This window comes from Chaetodon auriga, chromosome 5 (genome assembly GCF_051107435.1).
Source record: "Chaetodon auriga isolate fChaAug3 chromosome 5, fChaAug3.hap1, whole genome shotgun sequence".
In the NCBI taxonomy this organism is placed as follows: domain Eukaryota; kingdom Metazoa; phylum Chordata; class Actinopteri; order Chaetodontiformes; family Chaetodontidae; genus Chaetodon; species Chaetodon auriga.
The window spans coordinates 23,375,551-23,388,158 of record NC_135078.1 but is presented as its reverse complement, the minus strand read 5'-3'; the positions used below and the strand labels follow the sequence as shown (position 1 = coordinate 23,388,158).

General features: G+C 44.6%; 1 protein-coding gene across 2 annotated transcripts in view; it reads right to left on the bottom strand.

The window, feature by feature from the left end:
- Positions 1-12,025, bottom strand: part of bmp1a (bone morphogenetic protein 1a) — a 32,169-nt gene extending 20,144 nt beyond the window's left edge. For both annotated transcript variants that reach the window (XM_076730644.1, XM_076730645.1), the window contains exons 1-2: positions 11,826-12,025; positions 3,477-3,590 (exon numbers count right to left, since the gene is read on the bottom strand). In XM_076730644.1, the coding sequence (XP_076586759.1) occupies positions 3,477-3,590; positions 11,826-11,970 (259 nt within the window). In that variant the 5' untranslated portion in view covers positions 11,971-12,025. The remainder of the gene's footprint in view (positions 1-3,476; positions 3,591-11,825) is intronic.
- Positions 12,026-12,608: the final 583 nt, after the last annotated feature.

Below are 12,608 nucleotides of genomic sequence, written 5' to 3'. Positions count from 1 at the left end.
TCTTCCTGTTTTGCACTAAAGGATTTTACTGAAGCTTAATTCTTTCTTCTTTCAAATTAATTTCGCCACTTTAACGTCACTCAAACACACATAAATGCAGAGTAACCATGGAGACTAAGCTCCCACCTAAACCTGGTGATTACAGTACGAAACATCCATATGTGAACCACCTAAAGCTTAATCTGCCCACTGAACGTCACGATGCTGCAGAAAAGACGTAACGTACTCTGGACCTCTTCAGCTCTCCTCAGTCATACACAGAAAGTGTGTATCCTGAAGATAAAAATAATAAGTAATGGAAAGTACATGTGTTTTTGTTTGATTTACTGAATGATGCAGCTTTGCGGCAAAAGAATGGAAAGAGTTTTTCCAGTGACATAATTACTTTAGTTTTAATTGGTATCTTATGTTTTGGTATTAGCCCTCAGGGCAATAAATGAACGAATACAAGCAGATTAAAGCATCACAATGATCTGCTCTTATTACGTGAATTAAGCCGAAATGTCAAACAAGCGTCTAGATTTTAATTCTAGACAATCTAATTAAAGATTGCGTCACATCTGGAGGTACAGTGATGCTTCAGTGCATCATTTCCCGGAGCGACGTTCCCTTTTCAGCAGAAAAAAACGTGCTGAACTACAGAGAGAGAATGAGCTTTGTGACCTTTAAAGGAAACAAATGCTGACTTTTGATAACGCATGCTCCCATTACGTCCTTATACATAAATACATCCTTTGTTTAAAAGGTAGACCAAGACTGAGAAACTATTGAAAAACGTCTTTCCATACGGTTCATGCAGAGGAGCCATTTAATGGGTGTGTTGAGAAGAAGCCATACAATTAACATTTCTATAAAAAGACCATGTGCTGCTGTGCCTTCACATTGTTTCTTCTAATTATTTTCATTCAACCAAAATGTTTAGGATAGGGATAACTAGAGGTTTTCTTTCCACATAAAGACTCCAACAGCTGATTCCACTCTTTTTCTCATATTTGGGCGAAGGTGCTCATGTAATCCGTCTTTAATGAAAACCTGCAGGATCCCCTTGGTACCCTGATGCCTGTCCATGTCAGGGGTTAATAAATGATTAACATTATTAAACAATTAATTAGCATGCTGACCTCTATGCACTGTGGAGTTTTAGGTGATGGCTGCAGAAAAAGTAGAGCACAGCAGGGATTTCAGGCACCTGGTTCAGTGGTTTATGGAGACGGAAACAGTCTGAGTAGGTCATAACTCCAGCAACACTTGTAGCATAAAGAGGATCTTTATTGTGAGACACTACCTGGATGACCCTGATGAAGGCCACAAGCTGGAACGTGTTTGTCTCACAATTAGGTTGTTCTTTATACTCTAAGTATCGCTGTAGAGACAAAAACAAGTACATCTGGTTTCAGTACACCCTGCACAATGAGGGCTGCATGAGGCCGTGCTACCGCGAGCCCTCATCTTTGCTAACGAAATTTGATTAGCATGCAAGCCACAGTTTGCAGCAAGTGTTTTTTAATTTGCTGGAACAATGTGTTCTGTTGAATTTCGGTCTGCAGGAATAAATCCTAGCAGCCTGGCGAGATCAATTAGCACGTACACTTGTGCATGTGTTGAGGAAAAGTCTGATAACAGCCAAATCTGCTGGGTTAACTGATAAGAACGAGTGCTGGAGAGACAGAACTTGTGGACGTGTTAATTACAATAATATGATTACATCTACCACCTTCATTCATAGGTAGAGAGGGAAGGCTTTTAGGTCAAAGGTTTTATTATTATTCTGATTGTGTTACTTACTCAAACGAATGTCCCTGCTCTTTGATTAATGTGTGGAGGGCAACAGTTGAGATCAGGTGAAGAGACATGACCACGTTAACCATGCAGCTGCTGCGTTCAGGTGTATGATAACTGACGGTGACGGACAAACTGAATTCATCGACACCGTGTGGGATGAATGAAAAATATGACAAAAAAGTGAAAAGGTTATCTTGGCTGCTAATTCAGAGGCACATCTGTGTATGGTTATCTGGTCTGAATGCTGCAGTGTGTGTGTGTGTGTGTGTGTGTGTGTGTGTGTGTGTGCAGCCTGAGGAAGGTGCACAGGGACGAAACTGTTTTTCAGAAACAGTTTGGTTTCTTGTCGATAAATAACAAACCTGCAGCCAGAAACCTGTGTGTGATATCCGTCAGTGACCTTTCTTGTGAAAAACAAATTACAACTGCTGTTCAGTCATCAAGGAGCATTGCAAAGATCAATTCCTTTCTCTCATGGCCTGATCGAGACGGTCCCGCCTTCAGCCGGGACAAAACGCAGCTGCTCGGCTTTTAACAAATACCAGACGGCAGGGTGATATCAGCCCTGCTTCAGCCTCTCTTCGCTGGTCACCAGTCAGTTTTGGAATTGATTTTAGGATTTTGCCGATCACCTTCAGAGCGCTTCATGGCTTCGCTCCCCTGTGAGCCGGGGTGGCCTCAGATCCTTGGCCAGGACTCTGCTGGCTGTTCCTGAGCACCGACTCGGGACCAAAGGTGACCGGGCTGTTGCAGTGATGCCCCTCAGCCTGCCTGAGGATCTGAGGCTTGCAGAATCAGTGACATCTTTTACTTCTCACAACGTATGTGCCAACACGTCTTATCTGTATTTTATTATTCGTATTTATCTGTTTCGTTATTTGCCTCGGTCCTGATGTCTTTTTGTCAGTTTTGTAGTACACTTCGTAACTCTGAAGACTAGAGTAGCTTTTCCACTGTCCAACAATTAGATGTGCAAGGACTTATCTGCTCAAGTGGACAAACGATTATTCAGAGACGAGTGCGCACATAGTCTGTCTCCTGTCCTGTGAACTCCCTACCCCAGAGATCACTTTTTAGTCTGAAAATCAATCTAACAGCAGTTGAAACGTGTTTTTAATCCTGCAAAATGTTTCTTTTCCCCAAAATGCTCATTAATCTGAATGAAAAACAGCAAATTGACATCATTCCAGCACCGAAGGCAACATGCGCGTACTTGTCGGTTCACGCTTACCTATAGTTTATAGGATTGTGAGGCCTATTGGTCCCTGCTGGCTCACAGCTGTTGCTTAAACACGGTTTTCATTTTAAGAACAACATTTAACCTGACAAAGCCCAGCAATTACTGTCGAACACGGTGGGGCAGGTGAAGCAACGTGTAGTGGAAACATGACAGTCGTAGGCGAAAACCTTTAAAGAGAGCTCATAAAAACACAAAGCTGACAGCCGACAGATGCTGCTGCAGACTCTCAGTTTCAGAGGACGTGAGCGGTTTGACTTTTAGTGCTGGAGAGTGAAATGGCCGTACATACAATTATTCCCCAGTGAGAAGCAAAATGAGGTAACCAAGTTCATTTCAGCCGTTTTGTTGCAATTTTATCTGGAGTGACAAGCCAGAAGACTTTGCCTCAGTGCTCTAATGAGGACTTTTCACCTCAAGCTGTAATCCTTCAAGCCACGCTTTCTGCTGTTGTTACCTGTGTCCGTGTGATTAACAATCTGGACGGTTCTCTGGGCCATATCTATTATTCTGTCCACTTTAAACGATCGCAGGTCCTCCTCATCCAGAGCAATGTCTCCCAGAAAGGCAGCTGAAACAGACAAACAGAGACAGCACATGTCAGACGACTGAGAGACAACCAAACGATACAAAGCATCAGTCTGAGCCGCCCAGTTGCCTCAAGCGCTTCCTGCCACTCAGACTGAGTAGGATGCATGGAGGCCCAGTCAAAGCTCTCGTGGAAGGCCTAGAGCATGTAGCACACACATTTAAAAATATAGACTTCATTCCTTTCTTGGGTCTGCTCTGTTTACCCTTTCCTTGCAGTGAAATAGAAACAGAATTGTGAAACAACAGCATGTCTGTTTGGATAACAGGCACGCCGCCTTCTCTGGTCTCCAAATTACAGGATGGAAATGTAAGCAACATATTGCACATGGCTTGTGCAGGTTCATGTAATGAGGAGAGAGGATGAACTCAGAAACCTGATCGCTGGTGTGATTAATCGAGCCATCTTCAATCCAGATGTTAGCGACAACACAATTCACACTGTGCGCTTTGGCGTCCTTAATAAGTGAATGAGAGCTATCAGATATGACACAGTGAGACACTGACACTGCCTCAATGGAGTAATATGGGGCACCTTGAACAAGTAATAGCTCTTTAATGAGGCCAAGGAGAGGGAAAAATAACCAAATAGTCCCACTTTATGAGGAATGTGCTTTATGGGATTCCTTACTAAATGCCCCATTTCTGTGGAGGATAAGCTAGTCCTCTCCGCAGAGACAGGGCGCTCAGTTTTACAGGCTTTTAACACCAGCACGTCTCTAGAATTTATGGCCCAGCTTGTATGCAAAAGTTGGGGGGGAGAGAGAGGGTGAGCGGGGGGTTGTTGGGTTTTTTTTTTTTTGGAGACGCAGAGGGGGGGAGAAAGGCAAAGGTGTGGCACTGTAATCCATGTCTGAACAGGAGATGACAATGAGATGGGAAGGGAAGGGAAGAGAGGAGGAAGGCATCTCCCCTCTGCCCAAACCACAGCTCTGAATAGGGACACAGATGTGCAGCAGAGAGAAAATGACAGCCTTCTGGATGTGTGTTTGGAGGTTAGTGTGGTGGACGGGAGACCAACCCGCGGGGGGTAAGAAGCTGGGGGAACCACTAAACTGTAGAGTTAATGGGAATGATTTACAGTAGTTGTGTTTGTCAAACGTTTGAGTCTGTAAATCTTCAACGCGATGCAAGCTGCCTTTACTGCTCCAGTCCAGTTATTCACAGTTCAAATGCAGATACAAACATATCAGACAATGGGACACCCTGACAAGCTATGTGAAGGCTGGCTCAGACACTAAGCCGATGATATTTATCATATATACTCACTAACATGTCTAACACGGTAACATTTCCAACATACAAAACACTTAAGACTAAGCAAAGCTAAAAAAAAGGACTAATTGGTTCAAAGACATTTATTCATCAGTCTAAACATTGGTTGAATATACAATGAACAGCGACATATGGGAAGTAAAAATAATGGTTGAGTTAAGAATCCTCAGCTGACACAGACAGTGACGTTTTCATAGCCTTCTCAATCTCACCCCACGCTTGTGGACCTCTGCAGACCACACTAAAGCTCACACCGTGAAATACAAAAGAAAATTCATCATGTGTAGATAAACTTGATTTTATTTATTTCCGCTCAAAACTTTTTTCCTTCCTTTTCTGCAACAAAAACATTCATCTCCCGCACTCCTACGAAAGTCTGAGACGAGAGAAAAGGGGATGAAAAGCACAATGGAAACAAAGACGAAAACACACTTGGCTCGCCTCCCCGTTCAGCAGAAGAGGATTATTGAAACAGTCTGGAGTTGCAGGCCAGTCTTCCAGCCTGCAGGTCGTAGAGGATGCACCGCAGAATGACTGTGTTTGGGATTAGAGGCTAATGACAGCAATAAGACAAGGTGTAGATCACTGCCGGCAAGACGAGGCACGCACAGAGGGCAGGTTTAAATTCCGGAGGTCAAAGGGATCCTCTAATTTGTGCTCGCAAAAAACACACTGATTCACTGCAAAATCCCTGAGACACAAAACAGACTTCTGACAATCAGACAGGCGCTGCCAAAAACAGCACTGATAAGGGGAAGCTACCAGATGTCGAGCAGTATAGGATGGACAGGCTGAAGACAAGATTCTTCTCTTTTATCTTCACATTTTTTATGTGATTCCCAGAACTGGCTGAGCGCTGCAAAGAACAGGCAGTACGTGAACAATTATTGCCAAGTTGCTGTCATAAAAGACCATAAGCACTGAGAAAAAGTATTCAAAACAATTCTATGAAACTCTTTTTCACTCTGAAGAAAAGCAAACAACAACAATTGGCAAATATTAGCAGCGTCACGTGCAGGCTGTGACCAAATAACGAGGTGCAGGCTTTCCTCCACCCCCATGAGGTTCACAGAGGGCTGCGCTCTCTGCCCAATCATCCACCACTGTGCTGAAGACAGGCCAGTTAATCCGCAGTGTCATTGTTCTCAGACAACAGTGGAGATTGAAGTGAGCAAATGCACGGCCCGGCGGCATTAGGACTCATTTCCCCCGGGCGCAGCAGTCGTCCTGGAGACGCTGTTGCAGGTTTATGGAAAAGACTCACAGGGATTGTGAATTAATCCCCTTGTCTCCTGGCTTTAATTATCCACAGACACACGGTTTTGGGAATCTTTTGTACACAACTCTGGGCTTGGATTGAGGGCAGACCATGGAGAAAGGTGATAAACTCATCTAGATAGAGAGCGCTGTCATGATGTGAAGAACAAACACAGCGAGGCGCGTGTGTTGTACTGTAGATTAAAACCTCGTGAATGTGGCAGATGGCAAGTGATCACCGTAGAGTACAGTGCTGCATCTCTGTCCAAACATTCATTACCTAAATGACAACAGCTGCAGTTATAATACTAATATCTATGCAGAATAGATTTTAGGTAGGTTTTAGCTGCTGTTATAGTTCATTTATCCCCTTTAAGGTGGAGAAAAGAATAAGAAAAGGGAATTTAACTTTAAGTACAAACCATGTTACAAATGACTTAAAGTGAAATATTGAACATAATTAATGTGTGATAAACTCCAAACTCCTCCCCCCGTCATTGAATTTTTTCGTTAATCTAACCCATCATAATCCTTCTCATCTCAGGCTGGCCCCATCAATCGCCGTACCCAGTCAGATTACACATGCGATCTCAATCAAATTAATCCCATTGATTCGTGTAATGCCCTAGCCTCGACCTCTGCGGTGTCAAACGCTCCACGACTATTCCCATAAATCTCCTTCCGTGAATGCCAGACCGCGACATCTGCCACTGAAACCTGCACAAACATCAATACTAAGCCTAAACAGACACCGACACCAGCCTATATTTAGAAGGCCAGCTCCACTGTGAGGTCGCTCCTCGCTGTGCTCATACAGACGTTAAGGCAGTCCTTCCCTATGCAAGACCTAATGATGAGGGATGAGAAAGCCTGGCCAATATGTAAGCCTGGAATGCATCACAATGCCCTGGCACCGCCTTTCACAGCCTCTGTTTGGTAACAAACGCTGCATTTGAATTCCAATGGAGGCCAATAGTGTATTGCGTTAAGGTGATTACCATCTGATGACAGTGTAAGTATCACTTTTCAGGTTTCATTCTGTACCAGCCCTTCCTGCCACATGCTGGCCACAGCCCCACCAAACACTGCATGGAAAAAGAAAAAAGAAGTACGGTAGCACAGAAATATGAATACTGAGGCAAAAACAAGAAAAATAAAGCATCTTCCCAACTAAGGAGTGATGAATTGCATTATGCAGGGCTGCTGTTGTGTAAATATGGTACCTCTCTCCTCTGTAAAAACTACACCAGCTGTTATTCTTCAGCAAATGCTTACCTTGACATTTCCTAACGCTGCAATTTGAGCTCAAGGCGGGAGAGGGAGGGAAAAAAAACTCTACTTATCTGCGCTCGGCTCATTTCAAAAAGTTATCCAAGGTATAATTAGAAGAGAGATTCAGGCGAAGTCAAGCTACAGCCTGAGATTCGAGTAATTATTTTCCAATAAAAGCCTGCGGTCTCATCAGCGTTGCTGTCACCGCGCTGCAGCTTCAGTCTTATTGACAAAATGAGAGCGGCTTCAGATGCAAAGGGCACACAGCAAGAAGCTGCCTCCTCCTTTAACATTTCACACTCCATCAAGCCCATTAGCAGATTGGATTTCCCAGCTCATCCCTGCCACTGATTACTGATACACCCCACTGCCAGTCGAACCCCCTGTAATGACTCATCAGCTCGCCGGCCATTTGTCTTTTTTAATGTCAACGATACACAGCGTTTGAGCTCCTTACATGGATGAATAATTCATCGCCACACGGCAGCGATTTTCACCTTTCACAGAACTTATTTTGACCATCCAGACTTCATATTTGTGGTTTAGACGGCAGACTAACACATACTCACACAGTCTGGTGCGAGGAAAGAGCAGGTTTTCTCAGAACAGATGTCCAAAGCAAAGTTTAAACGGGTTTGTGGATGAACTAAATCTGGAAGATATCTTCAACCCTCAACACTTTCCATAAATAACAGCTGAAGAAAACACCTTAAGTATTCACTACAGGTGGAGGGAACAGAAAAACAATTCTTCCAAATGAACAGCAACGTAGCACGGGTGAATTACCTCGAAAAAAACAAACGGTGAATAATGAAGAAGTGACTGCTAAGCTGTTCATTATGGCAGGCTAATTGGGCATCCTTTGAGCCATTTAAATGAGCTCGTCCAAAGCATTTGTTGTTAGTTAGGCTCCGTACTCAGACTTGGTATTAATGTAATGCAAGATTAGTTATTACTTAGCTCTGACAACAAACATATTGTTCCAACTAACGCACCAAGATCGTGCCAATAGATTGGCTCCTTAATCACCCGAACCCTGCAGAGAGAGAAGTGGCAGGGGTCCTGTAATGTAAAAAAACACCCAGTGTGGGCTCGGCTATACAGCCTCAATACCATGATAAAAGAAAAGCATCTGCTTAAGTGTTGCTTAAAGGCCCAATCATGAAGTTCAACAGCCCCATCGCATTACCGGAGCAGGACTGAGGGATGGAGCTGCGCAACCAGCTGCTGTTTTCAGAGCCTCTGATGAACCCATTCATAAAAAAACCCAGTCAACGCAACCCACAACTTCCTGTTAAAAATTCATGTTGATGCTTTTAAGCAGAAGATTGTTTCACATCTTAACATCAAATTATAAGTCGCTCCTGCACAGTGGCCTCCTGATGAGTAATCATTATGTAGTAGGTCACAGTGGCTTTTTAAAGGCCTTTAACAGCAAGTGAGTGAATAAAAACCAGACTTATGAGAAAATAAAAACTCTGAAACACTGCTATCTAAAACAATCCAGCTGTTGTATTTTAAATGACCAAATCAAAGTCGGCAGAAGTCTCCGCTGACTGCAACAAACACTTCAGAGGCAGCGAGTGGGTTGTGGATAACCTACCGAGTGCTGCCATGAATGGCCTGCACTCCTCACCTGGGCTGGTGTGGCACAGCGCGGCTGGCCTGCCCTCCACCTTCCAGCCGTGCTTTCCCCCTGGCACGAGGTGAATGACCCACAGTCTGTGTGAAGTGTTTGAGCCAGTCAGAGCAGAGAGCCGGGGGGCCCAGGGAGACGAGAAAAACCGCTTGCGTAAGAGACGACAAGATGAGAAGGGGGTGTTAAGGTTGTCTGCAGCCCAGGAGCTCAGGCACAAAAGCGCTCATCCACAGCTTAAACATGCACACACACACACAGACACACACTGCTGTCAGAGGTCTTATATAGATTAACATGTCTGCTTCATACATGAACGCATACGTACACATCACTGTTTTCATGATCATCATTTAAGCAGAGCAGACAATGAGCGTGACTGGTTCTCATCCATTTTTCATTTCAAAAACGAGTGGATCTAATCTCAGCGGGTTGTTAGAGTCTTAAATGACTTCCTGGGATGCTGCCAAGTTTGGAGTTCTGCAAACTAAGGAATTTTCCACTGGTTAACTTCCTAAATAGATGGCATTACTTCAGTGTTATTGCACTGCTCGCTTCAATCAATGCACATTTCTATCTTGTCTGGTATAGTGATGAGTTATTTAATCCTTTGTAAATGTGAACATTTTTTAGGGATTTTTTTTTGGCTTAACTGCAGAGGAGTGGCACACATGCGATGTGGCAAGAAACGAAGACCTCACTGAGGGCAATTTTAGAAATCTGAGGAAATTAAATGGTGGTCACCACTTGGTCAACTGAGCAACTATCAAAAACACCTGAACAGGAGTCGTGACTGTGTTCACTTTCAACACACACGTATCTCCCCGTCAATCAGTGAAAATCCTGACATCAAGGAAGTGCTAAGCAAGGACGGCCACGCAGAGGACAAGCATGAAACAAACTCCTCACAGAGCTTTCCTGCACCAGAAACCTCACACGGCCGTAAGCATTTTCCTGGGCGGAAGCAGCATGACATAAAAAATGCTGACCTGGAGGCCACAGAAAGCGATCAAATACACTCAGTGCAGCGGTGTGCTTGAAAAATGAGAATCAAAAAGAAGGAAAATCAATAATGCAAGAATCACCAAGTCCGCGCTTGGTGCTAGTGTGACTGTGGTGAAAAATGCTGTCTCTGGTGTATTGCAGCTGAGTGAGGAGGAGTTGGGAGTAAAAAGGGAGAGCTGAGAGATCTTGGACATTTTGCTGCTTGGTGGGAAGGAGAAAAGCAGGTGGGTGTTGGAAGAGCTGGAGACTGGGAGGGTTAAGAGAGTGGGAGTTTGTACTTGTGACCGTCTCCCAACCACCTGTCTGCAGACGTGCCCAGAGGAAACCATAAGCAAAACTGCACTCTGTTCTAGTGACGCTTGAAAGTGGATTACTAACAATGACAACATCCTCACAAACAAGGCCAACACCAAACATGAAGGGGGATTAGTAAGTTGAAATGTCCCAGCTGAGACATTTCCCTCAAATATCAACGATTTCTTCTAAACAAAGGCCGAAAAATCACTTGAAATGTAAACACAGCATCATCGACCCTTCGTCAGTTTACCCCTCAGCCTTATGTGAACACCACGTCCATACGTGCGATGCAAAAACAATCTGATGCAACCACTTGGATGACTCAAATCAAGCAAAAACAGGAAGCGACATCTTTGCTGACTTGCAGGTAGGACATGGGTCATCTGCTGCCTGACCTTTGTCATGTTTATGCGAAGCCACAACACTCCTAAAGCCTGATCTTTAGGTCTCCCTCGACTCTTCTCAGGGGAAAGATGGAGAAAGCAGACAGGCGGGTGGCCGAGAGGCCCGGGGTTCAACTGGGTTTTCTCCTCCACCGCCACATCAGAAATTGTCAAATGCCAAATCAGTAAGCACTTCCAGGACTTTAGAGGTCATTCGACTGAAGCCAGCTCTCTGTATCTGTAACCTGAATACTTTCACCAGATGGAAAACACAATCTGTTCAAATTCCCCCAGAGGGATTTGGCAAGACAGAGAGTTCACAGTACACGTACACACACACATAAAGATTACAATGACAAGTCAGATATGCTTTGGCTAAATAACGGCAAAATATGCAGGTCTCACCAGAGCAGAAAAGAAGCAGACATATTTATACCTTGAGCCACAGCAGCCAGCAGAATTATGTGTGCATAATTTCTGAGCTCCACTGTACTCTCCTCTCTCCCCTCCTCCACTTTGTTTTAGTGGCCGTGTGAACAGCCGGTGGAAAAAAAGACTATTTGTGCAGTGACAAAAACCAGCAGAAAGGGAGCAGAAGTGTTTAAAATCAAAGTGCAGATTTCCTTTGTTTGCCCCAAAGCTTTTTTTAATAAAACACAGCCTGCAGGAGCTACACGATCCCATTTTTAGAGAATAAAAGTGGATTTAGCCGCAAACAGCAGGCTGCAACTTTTCTACGAGCGCTTTGGTCAAAACTTTTCAAGTCTGGATAACGTATGGAGGCACTCATCCGTTTTTATTCTCATTCTCACGATCCTTGCAGCCGCTCTCCGAGCTGGGTTATCCTAGGCGACTCGGTGTGTGCTTCAAATGTTTCAAACTGCAGAAACTATGTCAGTCTGTGCAAAACAAATGCACATAATGTTCCATCAAGCTTTTCCCAAACTACATCCACGCACTGTCATCTCTCTAAAAGCCTTTTCTCCGGCCGATCTCTGCGAGCTCCACAAACAGATTCGTGGCATGTTTCTACCTCCACATAAAAGGTGAATCACACAGCGCAGAACAGAGAAAAAGGGGGAAAAAATCTCACCAGCTTTACAGGGATCCTTATAGTCGATCGCCTCTGATGTGGCAGTGGGGTCCACATAGTAGCCCGGATCAATCGCTTCCAAATCGATCGCCAATATCACGCCGAGACAGGGTAGAAGAAACCAACATCTCGCCGTGAGATCCATTATTGTGGTGGGGGAAACGGCGAAAGGCGAGGGATAAAGGTAAAGGAAGAGAGAGGGAGAGAGAGAGAGAAAGAGAGAGAGAGAGAGAGAAGAGTGAGAGAGAAAGAGAGAGAGAGAGAAAATGGGAGGTTTTTGGGGGAAACGAGATCCCTCCGGAGGGCGGGTTTTAAATCCAGCCTCTCTCCGGTGTCTTCTTGGCTCTGGGGGCAGTGATTTCTCTCCTCCAGCCGGAGCTTCGGGCTGGCGCGCAGTCCTGCCTGACAAACTTTGATGATATGGCAGCTCCACAGGGGCGGTGAAAACGGCCTTTTACGCGGTGATGCCCCTGTGCGTTTTTATCGCTCCCTCGTTGGTCCATCAGGGGTCCTCGAGGAGCCTGTAAGGGCCCATGATTTAGTTCACTAGATATCATCTTGTAGTTTCTTCTCTGGTGTCTCCACAGTCCTCTGTTTGTAGCTAAAGACATTATTTCAGTGTAAAATCGAGCAAAGATTTCATCATATTTGGCTCCCTGGAGAACGAGCTTGTATAAAAGGGGCCCCTTTGCGCCAAGTTTGGCGCTCGTGTTGTTTTTAAAATTCAGAAGTTGAGATAAAGCTGTGCTCACCTGACACGTTAGGCCCTTACTGTTTTCCGTA